The 19,657-nt window shown below is 29.9% G+C and overlaps 1 protein-coding gene across 3 annotated transcripts in view; it reads right to left on the bottom strand.

Moving 5' to 3' along the window:
* LOC129965838 (uncharacterized) overlaps positions 1-19,657 on the bottom strand; it is a 105,888-nt gene that overhangs the window by 55,904 nt on the left and 30,327 nt on the right. Inside the window, exon 1 of one of the 3 annotated variants that reach the window (XM_056080055.1) lies at positions 3,916-4,552. The exons of the other annotated variants lie outside the window; for them this stretch is intronic. Coding sequence (XP_055936030.1) covers positions 3,916-4,002 — 87 coding nt within the window. The 5' untranslated portion in view covers positions 4,003-4,552. Of the gene's footprint in view, positions 1-3,915; positions 4,553-19,657 lie in introns of those variants that run through there. 3 annotated transcript variants of the gene reach the window in all.

The raw sequence follows: 19,657 nt of genomic DNA, 5'->3' as shown, positions 1-19,657 counted from the left end.
AACAAATAATAAACATTTATTATATCATATTTTATGCTTTTTACTGTTTTTCAAACAAACTTAAAATTTGTCCATTTAATCTGAAATGACTACCTTTATTTCATTTATACACTAAAATGTGGATATAATCAAGATTTTTTTTTTAAAAAAAAGTAGTTACAAAAATATAATATAAACTAATAAATATATGTGAAAAAGTAACCAAATCAAAAAATAAATAACAAATAAACCTGCACACAAGATAATCAATTAAAAATCGTCATGGCATATTTTATTATTCAGTGAAAATAATCAGTCAATTTTAATATATATATATGATAATTTTCGGAATCCTGTCGGCTTTTTTAATATGTAACATTATTTTATTTTAAGCAGAATGCAGTTTGAAAACATTGAAGAGACTTTTTATCTTTTTAAATTCTTTTTAATCCATTGGGAAAGCATAATTATTTACAAGCAAAGACGCGGACACTGCGCGTCCGCCACAGCGCGGCCAAAAGCGGAAGTGGGGAAAAAGGGTCGAAATAAATTATCCCTCGCCTTACATTTTGATAGGGAAAATATTTCTTCATTGTGCTAATATATTAATAAGATTCAGATAGGGATTTCTGACGCGTGTCAATCACATGTAAGGGAAATACAGGGATCTTTTAAAAAAGAATGTGCTTACAGGACATTTTTTACCCCTTCACACCGAGCGTGTGAAAATATCGGCGTTTAGCTGATTCAGCAATTTTATGAAGCCTCTCTTGAATTAATTAAGTAGAGAAAGTGGAATTGGATCACGAAATAAGAGAATATTTTAGAATGAAGTTACTAGGGGCTAAATAAGGATAAAATCTTTGAAATTAATTAAGTTGAAATTAAAGTTTAAAATATCATTACATATATGTGTTCCTTCATTCATTCTAAAATAACTGCCTACGTTGAGAGATATGCATTGCTATAAAACAAGTAACGAAAATTGAAACAAAAACAAATTAGACTACTAGTAAAAAATATTTGTTCAGAAATAATAAGCTTTTTGAGCTGATTATAAAAATGGACAAATTAAAGAAATAAAAAAATAGATACAGTGTTCATAACTGTAACAAATAGCAACTAACATATGAATGCCTAAAATAAATGAGAGCTTAATAAAATGAAAGAAAATAAGAAATCATCCAATCAATTACATAGCATACATGAAAAAGCTTTTAGTTTTTTTTAAAAAAGTTATTTTTATTCTAATTTTGTAATCAATTGTAGAACTGTCTCAACCATATACAGAAATGTTTCAATTGCGTAACGTGTTTCTCTTATTTCTTTACTTTCAAACAAAATATATATGGAAATCGTGTCTGGCAGACATCTATTTATAAAAATTCATTCACCATTTCGAAATAGGAGTATACAAAACAACTTTTTAAACATATGCTTCGATTATACGAGTTTAAAATTTAGCAATAATGATCCTTCGCTGCAGAAATATGAAACTTTTGATTATACAGAAGCAAAAAATGCAGCACAGGCCGATCATGTTTTTTTAGAGGAATTTCCAAACAGGAAAATTCGCATTCGAATTGTAGATTATACCACATCATTGTTTCTAGAAATCATATGCACTATTGTTTCATAACTGTAGAAGTAAATGCGCGGTTTCAAGTTTTTCCTTACGAGGAAAGTTAACCAACTAAAAGAGACAAAAATACCAAAAAAGGATATGTTGTATGCCTGAAAACAAAACAACTCATAGCTGTTCTTCACAACTGTTCAACAGACAATCGACGTTCTGGAGGCTTTCTTTTACCAAACGCGCTCTTGTTTCGGTGGCAAGAAAGGTGAAAAAAAATAACACGGCTCTATTTTTGTCAAAAAAATTCTCACGAAATGGAAAATACGTAAAAAAATGTTATATAAACTAATGCAAACTAAAAGAAATTCAATTAAAACTAATGCTCAAAAAGGTAAATTATCTTAATCCATTCTTAGAACTAATATGACTATCCTGAATGGCATTAAGACAAATTCAAAAGTTAAAACTCAGTGCGAATAAAATTAAAAAATAAAAAAAGAGAAAAATAAAAAGAAGAAAAAAAGAAAAGAAATAAAGAAAATCAAAAATTAGAATTATGAACCCGCTTCCTATCTAAACTTCTAGCTTTAATGTGCTTTCAAGGAAACCTGAACTTTTTAATAACAATATTCAAGCACACGAATTTGGTGTATTTAAATGAACAATAAAAAGTTAAAAATTATCGTTTGGGATAGAAAATTCACTTCTTTTAAAGTGGAACTAGAGATATCTTAAAGTTAATATAAGTGCAACGATAAAAATTACGAACATTTTGAAAAATACTTAATAAAAATACTTTTTACAAACTCATGTTTATAAGCGTAAAAAAAAATTATTTCCATATCTACTTTTTTTTTCAATCTTTTACTACTTTACAATCTTAAATTTTTAATTCTTTATTATAATTATTATGGATTCTTAAAAATTCTTTCAATATTTTCAGTTTTATAAGTTTGAATACATTAAAGCGTGTCTTTGATTAACGGAATTCTCAGTTAATGGCCCAGCACACTTCCACTGCGCCACTCTGCTCCGAGATAAATAAAATGCAACATTTTTTTTTCTTTTAATATAAAGTTTTGAACATTGTATAACATGGCTACGATCTACAGATCTACAAGTTATGGCTACAGCATGTTTCCACTGCGCCATGATATTTAATATAAAATCTTATGTTAAAAATAATATAAAGTTATAGTTAATATAAAATTTTATGTTAAAAAAGGCATGAAATCAACGCTAGTTCATTTAATCGATTAAGTGAAAAAATTAGTTCTGATAATATTAAAATAAACTTTCAAAAGAAAAATGCCATCTTTTTATATATAAAACAAGTCAAATACATAAAATGAAGGATGGGAAATATTTTTTTAAGAAAAAAACAGCTCTATATAGAAGAAAATCAGAGGTTTTGTTTTTAAACGATGAAGGTAAAGATTTTTCATTCTTAATCATCTTATAGTATGAATACTTTTAATCAAATAAGTATTTTTTGAAAAAGCAAACAATATTTATTTCATTAAAAGCAATACAAGGCAGACAATACTTTAAAAAGTAAAATATTCTAAAATATAGTACAGTGCCAAAAATATGACTAAATGGTCAATGGACTAAAAGGACATTCTATCCACATTTTCGTATGAAATAAAACTACTTGAATGTTCAGATAAACAAACATTACACACACACACACAAAACCATATACAAAATTAATATTAAAATAGGCTCATAAATGTGAATGTTCATTTCAGTAAAAGAATTAAAAAATGATATTGAAAAAAATAGCAAATCGCTTTGTTAAATATTCTTTCAAATTATATTTTTAAGCCGCATCTTTTTTCAAACTGCATTTATTTTAAATTAAGAAAATGCACATAAAACATAAAAAATACGAGTTACGATAAAAATAATTCCAGACAGCGAATTTTTTCCACAATATCTAAACAAAAAAATAAAGTCGTTTTCTTTAGCCTTGCCATACATATAAAATGAAACGGGACATTTAGGTCATAAAAAAATATTTCATTAGTTCTTACCTCCTCAAATATCAGATAATTATCCATTAATTCATATTAAACTGAAAAATATATTAATTTCTACATTTTAGTATTGACAGTACATGCAAAGTTTCAAATAACTACAGAAAGTTGATTTTTTTTTTTTTTTTTTTTTTTTTTTTTTTTTGTTCCATTGAAAATGGAAAACATTAGGCTCGATTCATAAACTTTTGCTGTAAAACATGTATAAAAACATTTGAGTCAAAATTCAATAGATAGACAGATTCGGAACAGTATTTTAAGAAAGCACTTTAAAGAACAATAAGGTATTAGAAACAGTATACAATAAAGAAATAAATATACCTTTGAAGCACAATCGTTCGTATGTTTCTTCAACTGGAATTCTCTTGACGAGGAGCAAGAACTACAATCGAACATCATTGTGCACATAGTGAGTAGTGACTACTCTTAAACCTAAACTGCCAGCAATCTTTTTTAAAAAATAAATTGGGAAATAATAGGACGTTTTATATTAAGTCCCTTCAACAGAATGATGAAGGCAATGGTGTCTTTCTATAAAGCATCTTAAATTAAAGTGGAACAAAATGGTGTCAATCTTCTGCGCCAGTTTCTTCAACGGGATTTTCATCGGCCTTGTCTCGAGGTTCCAACTTTAATTTCAACCATCTATGGCCAGCAAGTCTGCTGACAACTACGGCATAAGTTTTAGGTCTGGGTATGTTAGCGGCCGCTGCCGCGGCTCCAGGGCCATATTCCACTTCGTCTACTGGAGGCAATGGCGGATAAGGATTTTCCAAAGGACGAATGAATTCGTTCGTGGTCTGAATTGCAGATATGGCGTTCTCTGGATCTGGTGAAGTATTGTTGGATTGACGATCATCGTCCGCCGTGGCCTCCTCAGTGTTTTTGCCACGACAGCTAACGATAACGCCCATTTAGAGATAATACGCGAAAATAATGCTCATTTAGAGATAAAAGCGAAATTTAGAATTTTCCTAAAATATAATTTTACCTCGATTGGTCACAAAAAATATATTCAAGTAACAGACATTTTTGGAATATTATGCATAAGAACAAGAACTAAAAAGAATAAATAAGAACAAATTTGACCGCTGAAGAAAAATTAAATTTTCAATTCTTTACGAACACAGGAAGCCAGTTATTAAAAAGAAAAGAAAAAAATGGCAAATCTGTTTATGAAACTGAATTACACTGCAACAAAGAAATGAAATATTTTTGAAAGTTCCTATACACATTTAAAAGATATCTATTTAAATTTGAAAGAAAAAAAAATAATGTAATATTATAGTATTAGTAACAAATTTTTGTGCTTTAAAATCTCTCAAATTAAAGAAAAAATATTTTATTTAATATCCAGTCCCGAAATCGAAAAATAAATGTTATGCATTAAAATTTAGAACGCCTAAAAAACAATAAAAAAAATCCACACTGCTTTTAATCGAAATTAAATAAAAAATTTAGGCTAAAATGGGAATAAAAGTTATGGTTAAAAAATATTAGCATCCGTCTATTCAGGCATAAAGAAATCTAAAAGTTTACGATGTCAGTATCACTCCAGTTTGGCTAAAGAACCACGCCTTGTGAAACGAAAAACCAGATCAATACAGTTCCAAACACAAGAAAAGAAACCTCCTAATTTCTTAAATGCACATCAGAGCGATTATATTACAGCCCAAAATATCCACCTTTTCTAGAAATCGTTTGCACGCTACAAAGACGTTGAAAAATTGAAAGGGAATGTTACGGATTTTGTTCCACCAACTGTTCTCCGGTTCTTCGCAGGCGCTGCAATGCGCCACCCAGAAAAAGACCGACGTCCACTTCCAGAAATTACAGCATTTCACGGCTGAACAACAACCCAGCCTTTCAACGAACCGTGAAGGGATCATGAATTTTTCAGACATTGGACCGTCATACATGGGAGAAACTCTTCATAGGGGAAACCGAATCCCAACCATTGGTGTCTGACCGTTGCACAATTTACTAACAGTCCATTCTTCTATGACGATGCGGTCCAAAATAGACAGGCAGATTCAATAAAAAAAATGAGGAAAATAAATATTAGATAGTAATCGCGTAAGATTTAGTATTTCGCTATATGCCATGAAATTATATTTATCTGATCAACGTTCAGCCAATCACAGAGCTTCTGGTGACATTCACACAACTTTGATTGGTAGGCCTTATTTTTATCTGATGTTAAGCTAATGGATTTTACGTCCGTTTCTTTTTTTCCATACAATAATCACTGAATGTTAGAAAGATTAATCTCTGTAAAGCACTCACATATTATTAAGTAAAATCTAAAATCAGAACTACTTATTAAACATTTAAACAGCTATTATTAAATTAAAAATAAAAATTAATAATTGCTATTAAAAAATTTCAAACTGCTTTCATTGTTTCATCAAATGTTTCATCCCATTTCTTGATTTGATTGATCATTGATTTTCTTCCATTGTTGAGCGTGAAAAAAAAATTAATTAGTTTACAATGAGGAATAGGAAAGTAAAGCTACAATAGCGCAAAGGCAATGTGCAATTAGAAGGCAGATTATTTGGACATCTCCATTTTGAATGGTATCATAAACTCATGGACTTGACTCCTTTAGGTAAACACAATAAACAGAAAGAGTGTAAAGCTATAAAAATACACTTTCGTACAGACATTATGTGTCTATTAATATCTATACAACAGAATACTTAAAAATGTCTTATTCAAGAGATCAGGAACATCCAATTGTGCAAAAAGAGACTTTTTATAAAGTCGCAGTCACTATTCACAGCGAATCAGTACGTCACCAAAAGGAGGTAGTTAATAATAAAAAAAGTGAATTTATAAGTGTACAAGCGTTCTACAGGGCAGGCCATCGATCCTAAAGCACTACAGCAATTCTAATTATAAATTATGAAAAAGTCGGTTGTATGTCGTTGATAATTTCCTTAAATATAATCTCACACAAATGACAATTAAAGTATATTAAAATTCGAAATTATATATGTAGCGAATTGTAATGATCGAGGATAGAACCTGGGACCTTGTGATTCGCAGCCGAGTAACAAGACCACAAGACAAAAGCAATTGCCCGTGTTTCGTAGCTGTTAACTGGCTTATTAGCTTTTCACCACAGAACGATATGGCTGTTGAGTGGTGATGTATTTAGCTGTTGAGTCTAATGCGCCTGTACCCATTTGAGCATTTGGGAAGCGCCAAGCGTTATGGCGAGCGTGTGTGGGTCAGTGGTTGCTGCTGCTGACGCGCCACATATTTATGCACCACATATACCCTTTAATGTATCAGTTCAGTAGCGAAATTTCTTCCTGAAAGTGGGAAATTTGTTAAAAGATTTTTTTTATACGTAAAATTTGCAAAAATGCCATTTATTCTTGCCAAAAAAATTAAATCTTTTTCGCAGTTTCTACAAATTTTTAATTGTGCATTATTTTCACATTTGAAAGTTAAGGAATAACGATTCTTTTTACTTTTTAACATTCCTCGCTATAAACTCCCGTCGAGCGCGATCGTGAGTTATTTAGTATCGACTAGACGAAAGATAATCAACTATGCATTCCTTATACAATTCTTTCCATGTTTCAATTAACGTAACATGTTGTGCGATGCGCTCATATAAGTAAAATACAAAATTATTTAATGCAAATATCCTTTTAATGCTAGAATCAACTACACAAATTATATGAGAAATTAAAAAAAAAATAATAATAAAGTAATCGCGTAGGACAATGTGCAATTCGATGTTAAATGACATAGACTTATGAATTACGTTATTTTAAGCGACTTATTAGGATAGTTCAAGTAGGGAGTAGTCTGTCCGAAACTTTCCCACACTCTCTAAAAAAGATGCTAACCCAGCCTTGCTTGACTGCCTTGCATGACATACAACAAAATATTAACTTTTGGCGTGAATTTAGTATTTTAACTAAATCTATCGTGTGACCTTTGGCGATTAATTCCTGTCTTGATGTTTTAATAGTAATCGAAAATCAAATCTGTGTTTTAGACGCATTTCCTCGATCGATTGAAACAAAAATTTGACTCAAAGCTACATTTGTAGTCGCCAAATTCCATACCAAATTTGATATATTTTAAGTCATTGCGTTTTTTAGTCAACGAGTTTACATGTTTATATAGACGGTCAACTCCTTGATGGATTTGACTCAAAATTTGGCAGGTGTCTGCACTACAGATGTTAAATTTGTGTACCAAATTTTATCTATCTAGCTCACTTCGTTTTGTAGTTATTACGTTAATATATCGAAAGAGCAGGACAGACAGACTTCCTCTGAACAGATTTTGCTCAAAAATTAATAGAAATCTACAAATATGCTGTAAAGACCGTATACCATTTTAGCCTTCTACCTCAAAACGTTTTTGAATTATCTTTGTCAGAGACAGGCGGACATTTTTTTTCCAAAAATGTGTTTTTCAATCTCATGGAGATCTAAAACATGAAAGATTCTTTAAAATCTCGAGTTCGAATTTTTTGACTCGATACTTTCTCTATATTACGCATATGAGAAAATAAAAATAAACAGGACAGTTTAAAAAACAACGGTTTACATATTTATCACAAATTGTTGCTAAAAAATTCAGTAAAGTACTGTTTATGCGCTTCTCGTTTAAATGCCATAGTCCAGATTTATTCGTAACGGTAAAGTACTTTATATATACGGAATAAAGCTTTAGATATTTGTTGTTTTCAGTGTTGAAGAAGGCTGGAATCATCAAATAGCAGAGACCATTTTCCAGAAGTATGTGAAGTAAGATAGAAATGTTTCTTAGTTGATGAACTAATAGAAGACAAATTATCTAATGTTAATTTAACCCTACAGTGCATTGTATAGCCATTTGGGTACACATTTTTATTTCCATTTATAAACTTCGCATGACTGTTCTAAAGGGCAACAATGACTGCTTTAAAATCCTTTTTTAAATACATTTTTAAAAAAGATCGATACTGCAATAGCGGAATTAAAATTAAACAAGAAACTTGGAAATATACCAAGATGGCTGTAGTAGAACAGTTCTACCATTAAAAATACTATAAAAAAGATATTCTTTTTGCATTGGTAAAAAGGCGCCATTATTTTTATTGTAGAAATGTAATAATGTAATTTATGTCATTGGGATATTGTTTGATTCACAATGTTGCTATTTGAAGCCCTTTAATTTTTTATTTTTTTTTTGAAAAAAAAAATTTTAAAATAAAGAAGAATTAATAGAATTTTTTTTAATTCATTCTTTATTTTAGATTAATTTTTAAAAAATTCTGGAGTTTTGACTCAGTGCATGTATTCCAAATAAAAGTAATGAAGATGGGAAAAAAAAAACGATAAAACCAATAAATACAGAAATAAAGGTGTATCGGCAGCCATAATAGATTATGACATTAAAGAATAGAATTTCAGCATGTAGAAAATAGCAGTAATGATAGCATGTATTTTTAGACTGAAAAATCTACAATTGTGTTACCGATCAGATCAGTAGGACATCAATTAAATTGGGAGTTAAGACCGCATACTAAATTTCATCCATCTAGCTCAGTGCGGCTCAATTATTTCCATGGACAGGCATACTAACATAATTCCAAAAACTTGATTTAAGGGACTGCACGAAGATTTAATAAATGTAAAGTCATTAAAACCTCCAGGTCGAATTTTTCGACGATTACAAAAATTTATCTCTGTATACTAGTATACAAAAAAGTTTTTTTAAAAAAAACTCAAAACCGTTAATTTAATACTACAATTAAGTGATTAATTTAAGAAAATGCAATGCAACTGCTGATAGCCTTATAAATAAAAAAAAGGGTATTTTTAAGCAATACAGAAAATAATTTGGAAGCAAATATTTCAATTGTTTATTACTAATATTTATTTTATTAACGTTTCTTAAAATAAAGATTCAAAAAATTCAAGATTTTTTTTTGATTATTATTATTAAATCAGACGGGAACTAGACACATTAGCCAATTAGAAATTGTCTTCAAACAGATTTAAAAAAATAAGGGTTTATAATAATACAATTTAGTAAAAAGCCGAGAACGAGTCCTCTTTTCTAATTATTAAAGTAGCAGAAAGTTAAAAAAAAAAAAAAAAAAAAAAAACGCGCATAAACGCATCCAATTCTGTGAATTAGAATGGTGATGAAAACTCGTGAATTAAATGCATGGTGTAAAATGAAGATATTATTCTAAAAGAAAAAAAAACAGTGCTGAAAAATGCAAGATCATAATCCGCATTTTAAAGCCTAATTATTCAGCGAAATAAACAATCTTTTGTTCCAAATAAAGGGTCATTCACCATTACTACCAAACGAAATGAAGTCAAAAAAAAAGTTTTTAAAAGACTTAAGAACAAAAAGACTTTCAGCAGAAGCACAGAAGCATGGAAAATTGAAGAGGACTAAGTGTCTGAAAAGCGCAAAGTAGATAATAAAATTACGCATAAAAGAAGAAATGGAATGTTTTCGCAGTTGAAAATGATTTTTAAAAGGTGTTCTCAATCGATGCAAACATTTGAAGCATGCGAACAAATCTTTGAAATCAATTATTGGAATGAATATAAAATAGAGATTCTAAAAGAATGTTCCGATTTCTTTTTGAAAAACATGAAAGGCTCTCTTCCGATGATTAGTTTCTTTAAATTCCTTTAAAACTCTTTTATGTAATAACAAAGAAATTACCAGATATTAAAAAGAAACAACGCCCAAGACTAATTCGGATTTCAATACATGCTCTAGAACATTGAATGGAAAAAAGAAACTTACAGACGTGAAGTCTTTGTGCAGAAATCAGTAACCGTTATTTGATACCAAAAATTCAGCAAATTCGTGATCAGACGTGGTAATTCATTTCAAAAATTTGTTTCAAAATGGATTAAATTAAAAATTAAAAAATAATGAGATGCTTAATAAACACAGAATGTTTTTTTCTGTAAAATGTAAATCAACAAACTAGTAAGTAAAATCCTCCGTTTACAAATCACAACGGCATGTGTTAAATCATTTGTGGTGAATAAATGATATTCCAAAAAGCTTTTTCTGTTGATTTTTCGTGACTTTCAGGTCATTTTATGGATTATCCAAGGAATTCGATTATCCACGATTGCGGCGCCACCAAATATATATATATATATGAAATAATATTTTTAATCCAATTTAAATCTTAATTATTTTTCTAATTTTTATTTTAAATTAGCCTATATTAATTTAATCTAAAACTTTCTCTTATTTTGTAGATGGATCATTATGAAATGGATGGATTATTATGAAAGATTTTCATCTTCCCTATTGCTTATCATTCGCCGTTTTAAATCCAATAGGGCCGAGATAGCCTGGTTGGCAGAGAGTTGGATTCGCGTCCCTTAGGTTGCGAGTTCGAGCCCCGCCAACCGCTGTCTAGTGGCTGACGCACGTATAAATCTGTCGTGGTCACAAAGTCCTCCATGTCGAGAGTAATACCACTGGGGGTTCTGGATCAGGGGTGATCGTTCTCCGATTCAAGTCTAAAATTACAATCTGTGGATGCGTGAATGAAGTCCGCCCCTAAAAAGGGTTGTGACGTGTATGTAGCTAAGTCATTCTCAAGGCCCTAGATGGCGCTACTATAAAAATAAGAGACGCTCCCCACCGGCTTAAAACCGTTGTCTTCGTAACAGCGGGCTTGTTCATGGCAAGTGCCATAAAAAACTCCAATAAGATTTAGTTAATTATATTAAGGATGTGATATAAAATGCAATATACATAAAGCAATAAATCTAAACAAACCTTATTTGCATTTTGTAATATAATAAGTTGTAGCCGCTCTTGTAAATAGTAACCATAATTGACTAATGACGTCAGAGACAGTGCCCGCCGAAGTCTTAGTTCCGATCTAGCGATGGCATGTGCTTTTCATCCATGCTCTTATATGTGTATACCTTAAAATAATTCTAAAATTATGTATGTAAATTGTATTGTTAATTGTCTCTAAAATTATGTATTTTAATTTGTAAATAAATGTTATACTAATTCTGAGTTTTTACTGGACCTCTTAACGACCCCCACAAAGTACAATAACTACATTGTTACCATATTCTTCTCGTAACCAATCAAACTAAGTCAATTCTATATAAAATAAATTCCACTGACGTTACAATCATTCGCAAGTCAAACTGAGGGTAAGCAGAAATTTTTAACAATGGAACGACGTGTTATGTTACGGAATACCGCGTTAGACCTCTAGCACTTTTATACATCAAATTTGCAATGAATGAAATTTTATTTGAAATTTGCCCAAGCCTGAAACATTCTGCTGAAATGAAATCGAAAATTAAGATTATTTAGGATTAATTTATTTAGGAAAATTAAGATTAGATCAATTATACAAAATTTAAATCGTAATAATTTCGAACTAATTTAATTGACCAGCTTTGCATCAAATACGCCTAAAATCCTTCCTTTTACACATGAGAAATAGCCACAGACTTGACCCAGCACGGCTCTCGGTGTAACTCGGTGTAAGATATGCGACTCTGTTCGAGATTATTTATTTTTATTTTATTTATTTTATTTTATTTTATTTTATTTATTTATTTATTTTGGAAAACGCTGCAAAACTATAATAATTTAGAATTTTTATCATAAAATTGACTGAAAAAAACATTAATGAAACCAAAATATACAAGTTAAATGTCAAAGGTCTTTTGAAAAAGGGAGAAATTTACAAGAATCCCCCCCTCCTTCTTCTAAAATAATGTGTAATCTTGCAGAGAGCTTAATAAACATATTTCCTAGCTGCTGAGCTAAAAATGAAATTCTTCTTCAATCCAGTCATTAAGTATTGGGCATTGACAGATAAATAACATAAAATTATCATTTTTTTTTTATTTTTTTTTCGCTTTGTGAAGCTTAAAACAACTATAGAATATTTTTAAATGAACAGATTGTTTACTCACTCATTCAGGAGCTGCAGAATATACTAAGAAATAATTATACCAAACTTGAATAAAAAATGCGCATTAGATTTTAATTGATGATGTGTCAGAACATTCTGCCAAAATTTAGAATTTGAGAAAATCGCCTTTAAAGATTTGAAATAGCACTAAAACAAGTATTGTGCAAATATAAAAATCAATGCAGCTTCCCAAGGTATACGCTTGGAAACAATTCAAACCACAGTACTCGTACTATTATTCGCGGCAATTTAGTCATTCAGATACATAGTACAATGCGGCCAGATAATTCTGATTATTTATTGTAATTCTCTTTGTCTTGCATACCAAAAAGCATATGCCATTTGCTTCAGAAACCTTTTTGCTTTGATTAATGTTTTTAGTGAAATATATACAGTACACTCCCGAGTATCCGGTTTGCGACTATCCGGCCTAGTTTTCTTTTATCGTAATTAAATGAGAAAGGCAAGACGTCTATTAATTTATTTCATTTATATTTATTTAATTGTTTAAATTTATTAATTTAATTATTATTAAGACTTTCCCAAAACCTAAAAACTGTAAATTTTGACTTTTAACTTAGGGTTACTTTTTCATATCTGTAAATTTAAGCGTGAAAAAAAAAATCAGCTTGAGCCAGTTTTCTTAGGAATTAGGTCCTACGATTTACGTTAATGTTTTGTCTGTGTTTCCTGAATTTAAGTTGAGAATTACAGAATTAATATTATAAAATTATTACTTTTTCTCTAATAAATTCTTGAAACATGCAGTACAGTGAATAAACATTTATAAATTACCAGTACAGAGTCTTCTATTTTAACTTGACAAGTCATCGGCAACTGTTTGTTTGATTCACCGGGCCGCGTAACGTTCTCATTGAGATAAAGGGAGGCGTACTCAATAATGAAGTGAGAAAATACATAACAGTGAGGTATAAAAACTTTGTCTTCTGCTATTGGTGGGCAAAAAAATGAATTCATAAGTTGAGGCCTATTCGGTCTTTTTGTTATCCAGTTAGTTCTTCCGCCACATTAGGCCGGATACTTGGGAGTGTACTGTTTTCTAGAACTCAGATAAATTGGAAAGTTGAAATTAAATTATACTGGCTTACGTTATTTACAAAACAAAGCTTTCTCAGCGATTCAGTTTTCGGTTTATTCGCCGTAGTTACGTTGTTTGAATAAAACATCAAATCTGGCGGTCGAGGGCATCTGTCATTATGTTTTTAACGTGATGATGAGATTCAATTTATCCATCATAGCATTCAATCGTCTGCTTTCTCCAATGTTCAGATTTTTTTTAACAGGACATTAATTCCGGAATAAGATTTCCACTTCCACTTTTATTTCATACTTTTTTTAATTTTTAACTACAATAATTTGTAGCACATTGATTAAATTCGTTTTTTATTAATTGTATCAAATAACAAAGGCAAATTTAAAAACAAATGCATTCCATATTATTTAACAACCTGAAAAATCGATGTTGTTGTTGTTTCTTATGGCACTTGCCACGGACAAGCCCGCTGTTCGAAGACTGCCGATTTAAGTCTAAGGGGCGGCGCCTCTTGTTTTTATCGTAGAGCCAACTAGGGCCAAGAGTACAACTTAACTACTCACGCATCACTCATTCGCTTGCACAACCCCTTTTTACAGGAGGGCACATTCACACATTTCACAGAAAGAACAACCATGTCCAAACCGGGACTCGAACCCGGGACGCCCAGATCACGGGGAAAGACGCGCTACCCCTATGCAGGACGCCGGCTGAAAAAATCGGTAATCTGGACAAACAAGCTAGTATAGAAATCTACAAATTTGTTCTTATGGACATATACCAAATTTCATTCGCCTAGTTCAAAACGTTTTTGAAGTGTTATATTTAAATACAAAGAAAAATAATGCCAAAAATGCATTCCCCCCCCCCCGAACTCAGGGTGGTCTGTAACTTGAAGGTAAGTCAAAATTGTGAGTTTGAATTTTTCGACGATATTACCATACTTTCTGTATACTTACGAGAAAGTAAAAAAATGAAAATCCACCGAATTCCAGTAAATATAATAAATGCGATTGTGCCAAAAGAGAAAAAAAAGTATTGATATGCCTTTCAAATCATGAACAAAAAGAATAAAAAAGCAAAATACAACAGCTACGACACAAACCATTATTGTCACGTACGGAAGGTCAATTAATCGCACCAGTAACTTGAATTTTTACTTGGAATCTTTACACGTGAAACAAAACACAATAAAAACCGACATACCGATGCCGAAAATAACTGCCACATGCTTCAACTCCAATTACCTTTTTGTTCGTCACGGTGCAATTACCTGAACTTCATAAAAACGCATCCAGGATGACAGGGCATTCAAAAAAGTTGGTTTGCTGAATGCACGGAAACTTTCCGCCATTCCAAAATTATTTTGGAAATATTCCAACTATAGTAACAATCAACAAACAAGCAGTTTGAGGTTCTGAGTGCGGTGCATTGCTAAAATACTCTACATCTTTCTTTCGGGCATGCAATAACAGTTTCTTCCGGTCACAGTTAATACTAATAAAAACAGCTTGAAAAATATTTGAGTTCGAAAGTTTTTTCGACTCTGAATTCCATAGTAATGATTATCTTTCATGATTAGGTCAATAAAGACACACGATAAACGTAATATCCGTATATGTCATCCACCAATCAAATTGATCATTATGTTACGACCAATCCCTTATTTTATACATTATAATACATTTCAAAATTAAATTGGTTGGCGGATTTAAATTGTATCATATGACCAATTTATACCATTCTTTAAACTAGAACAATAATATACAGATAATCCCTTAGTAATTCGGCAGATATGAGTGGGTTCAATAATAAAATTGCATTTTAATGGAGTAATTCATATTTATTCAAAAAATGATAAGATATAGAAAGTTACATAGAAAAATTATACAATATGTAATATATATAACAATGATTTATGGTATACGTCGCACCAAAATCATTGGCATCAACATGCAGTAACCATCAGTGCCATTTATGCTTTCTATATGTCCCTCTGAAAACGACAGAACGATGGAGGGACCGCAGACGGCCATTATATTACATAAAAGAAGTGATGAATCATTCACTTATATATGCGCTGTACAAGGCGATGGTCTTTTGCATCTTCTCACTGATGTAGTAGGCCATAATTTCCCGCTTATAAATTCAGTTATCATTAATGCGCCTCTGGTTAACTAGTTAAAATAAAAATTGTATCATCAAACTGATTCGGTTCTTATCTTGGTCTAAAACAGTGAAAATAAAGCGATAAGTGGAAATGGAAAATCACAGCATTAAAGGAACGAATTACAACTATTATTATTTTCAAAAGTCTCCACCCTCCAGTTCCTTCAGTTGCTTTTACGATATTATATCCCATTTCGATCCTTCAGATATCCTGAGTCTTCATCATAATGGAATGGGATTTTCTCGACAATAAAAATTCTTGAAATTTCAGTAGTAAATAAAGAGGATTTTTTTTTCGCAAGTAAATTTTATATCTGATAGAAATTTGGAATAAATGATTTGTTTTAATCATAAAATAGTAAAAAAACATTTAATTCTTAAAATATTTGTTTTCAACAGTAAATCTAATATGTGTTGTGATGCGATCATTTTCAATTTTATAACCACAAATCAATATCTTAGAAAAAATAATTATAAATAAAATCACTCCAAAATTAGCAAAATATATGAACTTAGGTTTAATAATTACAGTATATTTTAATTTAAATTTACTGATAATAAATATTTTCTTAAAATAATGAATGTCGTGTAATTTGAAAATCTAAAAAATATATATTTTGCATGATAAATAACTTCTGAAACGACACTATTGTGCAGGAAAAAAATAAGAATCGTTCAATGGATGCATAATATTTGTAAATAATGTCTCACAAAATTTCACATGATTGCAATGAACAGAATATGTTCTATGCGTACCGAAATTTGAAATATAAATGTTTCGAGAAAAAAGCAAAAACACTATATTTTATCATAGGAACTTCTGTTAAATTCATTGTTAAAAGATAATCTATAAACGTTCAACTTTTCAAAATTATACAGATTATACATTTCGGTAATCAATTAAATGCCACCTATTTTGGGGGTGTCATTTCACTGACTGATAACCAACCTTATTTGTTATAATTTATAAAAAAAATTAAAAAATCAAAATTTTTGTAGGTGCAAATATACTCAGTTCCCTTAAACAACATTTAGTTATTTACTAATTACTCCAACAACGATATAGCTTCAGCTTTGAGTACATCTAAATTTTTTCCATTCGCAAATCCTTAAAACCGAAGAAACAGCAATGAAAAGTTATTGCTATGCCCAAAAGTACGGATAAATTAGCTAAATGAAGTATTAACGCATTATCAACAAGAAATAATTTTACCTATTTACAAAATCTAACGCAACCAATTTACAAAATCTAAAAAAAAAATATTTAATTGTGGCTTTATGAAGTATAGCAAATTGTGGAATGTATCAAAAGCATACACTAACAATGCGTCCACGATCTACATGGGTTAATAACCCATAATAAATTGCATCCCCGATTTGAGATAAGGCTTCTTCAATGTTTTCTAGTGATATCTTAAGCGATCTTACATATCTTTTTACCATCTTATACACGAATTCTACATTGGAAATTAATGTGATCCTAAAAAAAGAAAGAAAAAAAATTCTTTAAATATCCATGCGTTTGAGGGAAGAATAAGGGGAGAATTGGATTTATGTTTCGTGTGTCCATCTGTCTTCAGAATATGTAAACAAGACATTCTATAACAGAATTTCTTTTTTAAAAAAACTATATGGGTAAAATGTTGTGCGCAATCTTAATATGAATATTGTAGAGCTATATTAATAAATTCATAAACGGAAAGAAGTCCTTTTCCTAAACACAATTTTCTTTATAGTGTTAAGAATTTATTTTAATAAATGTGTTGCCAATCACATTCAATGAAATATTACATATCTTTGTTATATATTGAATTTATTTACTTCCGCACTGACATACGTCCAGTAAAAATATCAATTATTAGTTGCTTTTGGCAACAACTTTTTCAGGCATTTAAATTATTAATATGGAATGTATTTATTTATAATTTTACATCGTCATTTGACAGGGGGGAAAAAACTGAAAATATGAATTTAATAGAAGTTGCTACAAATGTGTGTGTAAATTAAAATGTGTGCATAGAAAATAAAAATAAAATTATTACTTCGGTGTTAAAGTCCAAAAAAAGCAATTCTTTATCTTAATTTTAGTATTGATAAAAACAAGCGATTGAATGGTTTTGATGGAACAATGAAATTAATTTGAATTTCCCCATAGCCATGAAAAAAATATTACAAATTCTATATAAAATTAATTCGCATTATTTATGAACTGTAAAATAGCATAAACTACATTATTTGAGATAATATTTTTCAGACGATAGCGATAAGAAAAAAAAAATGAAAAATTTACTTTTTAATTAAATTATATATATTTTTTAACCTTTGGAAAAATTGTAACGTTTCTCTTGTCTAGAAAAGCACATAAGCCAAATTTCATCAAGATTGGATGAATATTCGGCCGATGGCAATCTGTATAAAAAATACAAACATTCATCTTTATAAGAATATAAATATTTATTTGCGAATTAAAAAAATTATATTCACGTGGAAAATATAATAAAAATAATATAAAAATGAAAAGTACTATATAAATCGGTAATAAAAATAAACACAAACGCATCAATAATTTATTAACATAGAAAAATTAAGTAGGATGTTTTTAATGTAAAAAGGAAAATTTTAAAGATAATTAATTAGAATGCGGAGATTAATAGAATTTATTTCTGATACTAATTTAAGAATATTAACATTCCAAAAAGATTTTTAATTAGTAACAAATAAAATTTTTAATAATTCGCATTTAAAAGTTATTTAAAAAAAAAAAACATAAATGCCAAACGATTCATATGCCATTACAATAATTTTAATATCACATTAACACGTTTAATTCTTGAGCTCCTTTAATTAATGTCTTTTTCACTTGATTTGAAAACAATAGAAAATAACTGAATGTTTCTTGAGACACACAATGATATGATAATTCAGTTCGTAAACAATGATCTGCATTGTCGTCGCCAACTGCCACTACCGTTAGCTTTTATTTTCTAGCTGAGAGGTATCCATTAGCAACCGCTTTCACAAACGAAAGACTTCATTTTCTCTTTCCAGACAAGACCTACTTGCTTATGTTTGAAATAAATTGCACGGGAGAAAATGTTTTATGCCCCTTTAAAGTTTCATTAGCTCATTCGTAAATGTAATTTTGCCCAATGCAGGACGGGAAAGAAAAAGAATTCAATTGAACTGCGTATTCATTTTTATTATCCAAATGAAATTGCATTTTGATATCACATTACGCAGGAAATGGTTGGCAATCGATATGCTGGGAGAGGGAAGACGTTATATTTAAAATTTAACAAAATAAACACCTGAAACTAATCTTTCAAAAGAAAAAAAAAATGAGATATACTAAGGCTGATTTCTTTTTCAAAAAATTAAATGACATTCGAACGTCTACTCCGAAACAATGCAGAGGGTTAGAAAGAATTAGGATCATTTAGGGTTAATTCATCAATCTATATATTATTTTCAAAAATTTACTTTCAGTTTTAACATCGATAACCAGCATAGGTAAAAAAAAAGATGTATCTAACATAATTGCTTAAACGCAGTTATTAAAACAAGGGAAATTATTGTTGCAAAATACACTTAAATATATTTTAAAAAGGAATTAAAATATGAGAAAAATTTTATGTAAATATAATTGACATCATTGAAAAGTTCATTTTAAAAATATGTAAAAAAAGAAGGCGGGACTGAGATTAACGTTAGTTTTTATTCGTTTTTAATTAAAAATCAAAAATAAATTTTGGGAAATCCTTTTTTAGTGAGCAGTTCCAACTTTAAAAGTTGTAACTGCTCACTATGCAAAACTAACAAATTTGGCATATCTAGGCCAGACGATCTTTTAGAACGATTCACTCGATTTTTCCACTGTTTTCAGACAA

This window comes from Argiope bruennichi, chromosome 4 (genome assembly GCF_947563725.1).
Source record: "Argiope bruennichi chromosome 4, qqArgBrue1.1, whole genome shotgun sequence".
Classification (NCBI taxonomy): Eukaryota; Metazoa; Arthropoda; class Arachnida; order Araneae; family Araneidae; genus Argiope; species Argiope bruennichi.
The sequence above is the reverse complement of the archived record's forward strand: the minus strand, read 5'-3'. Positions and strand labels throughout refer to the sequence as shown.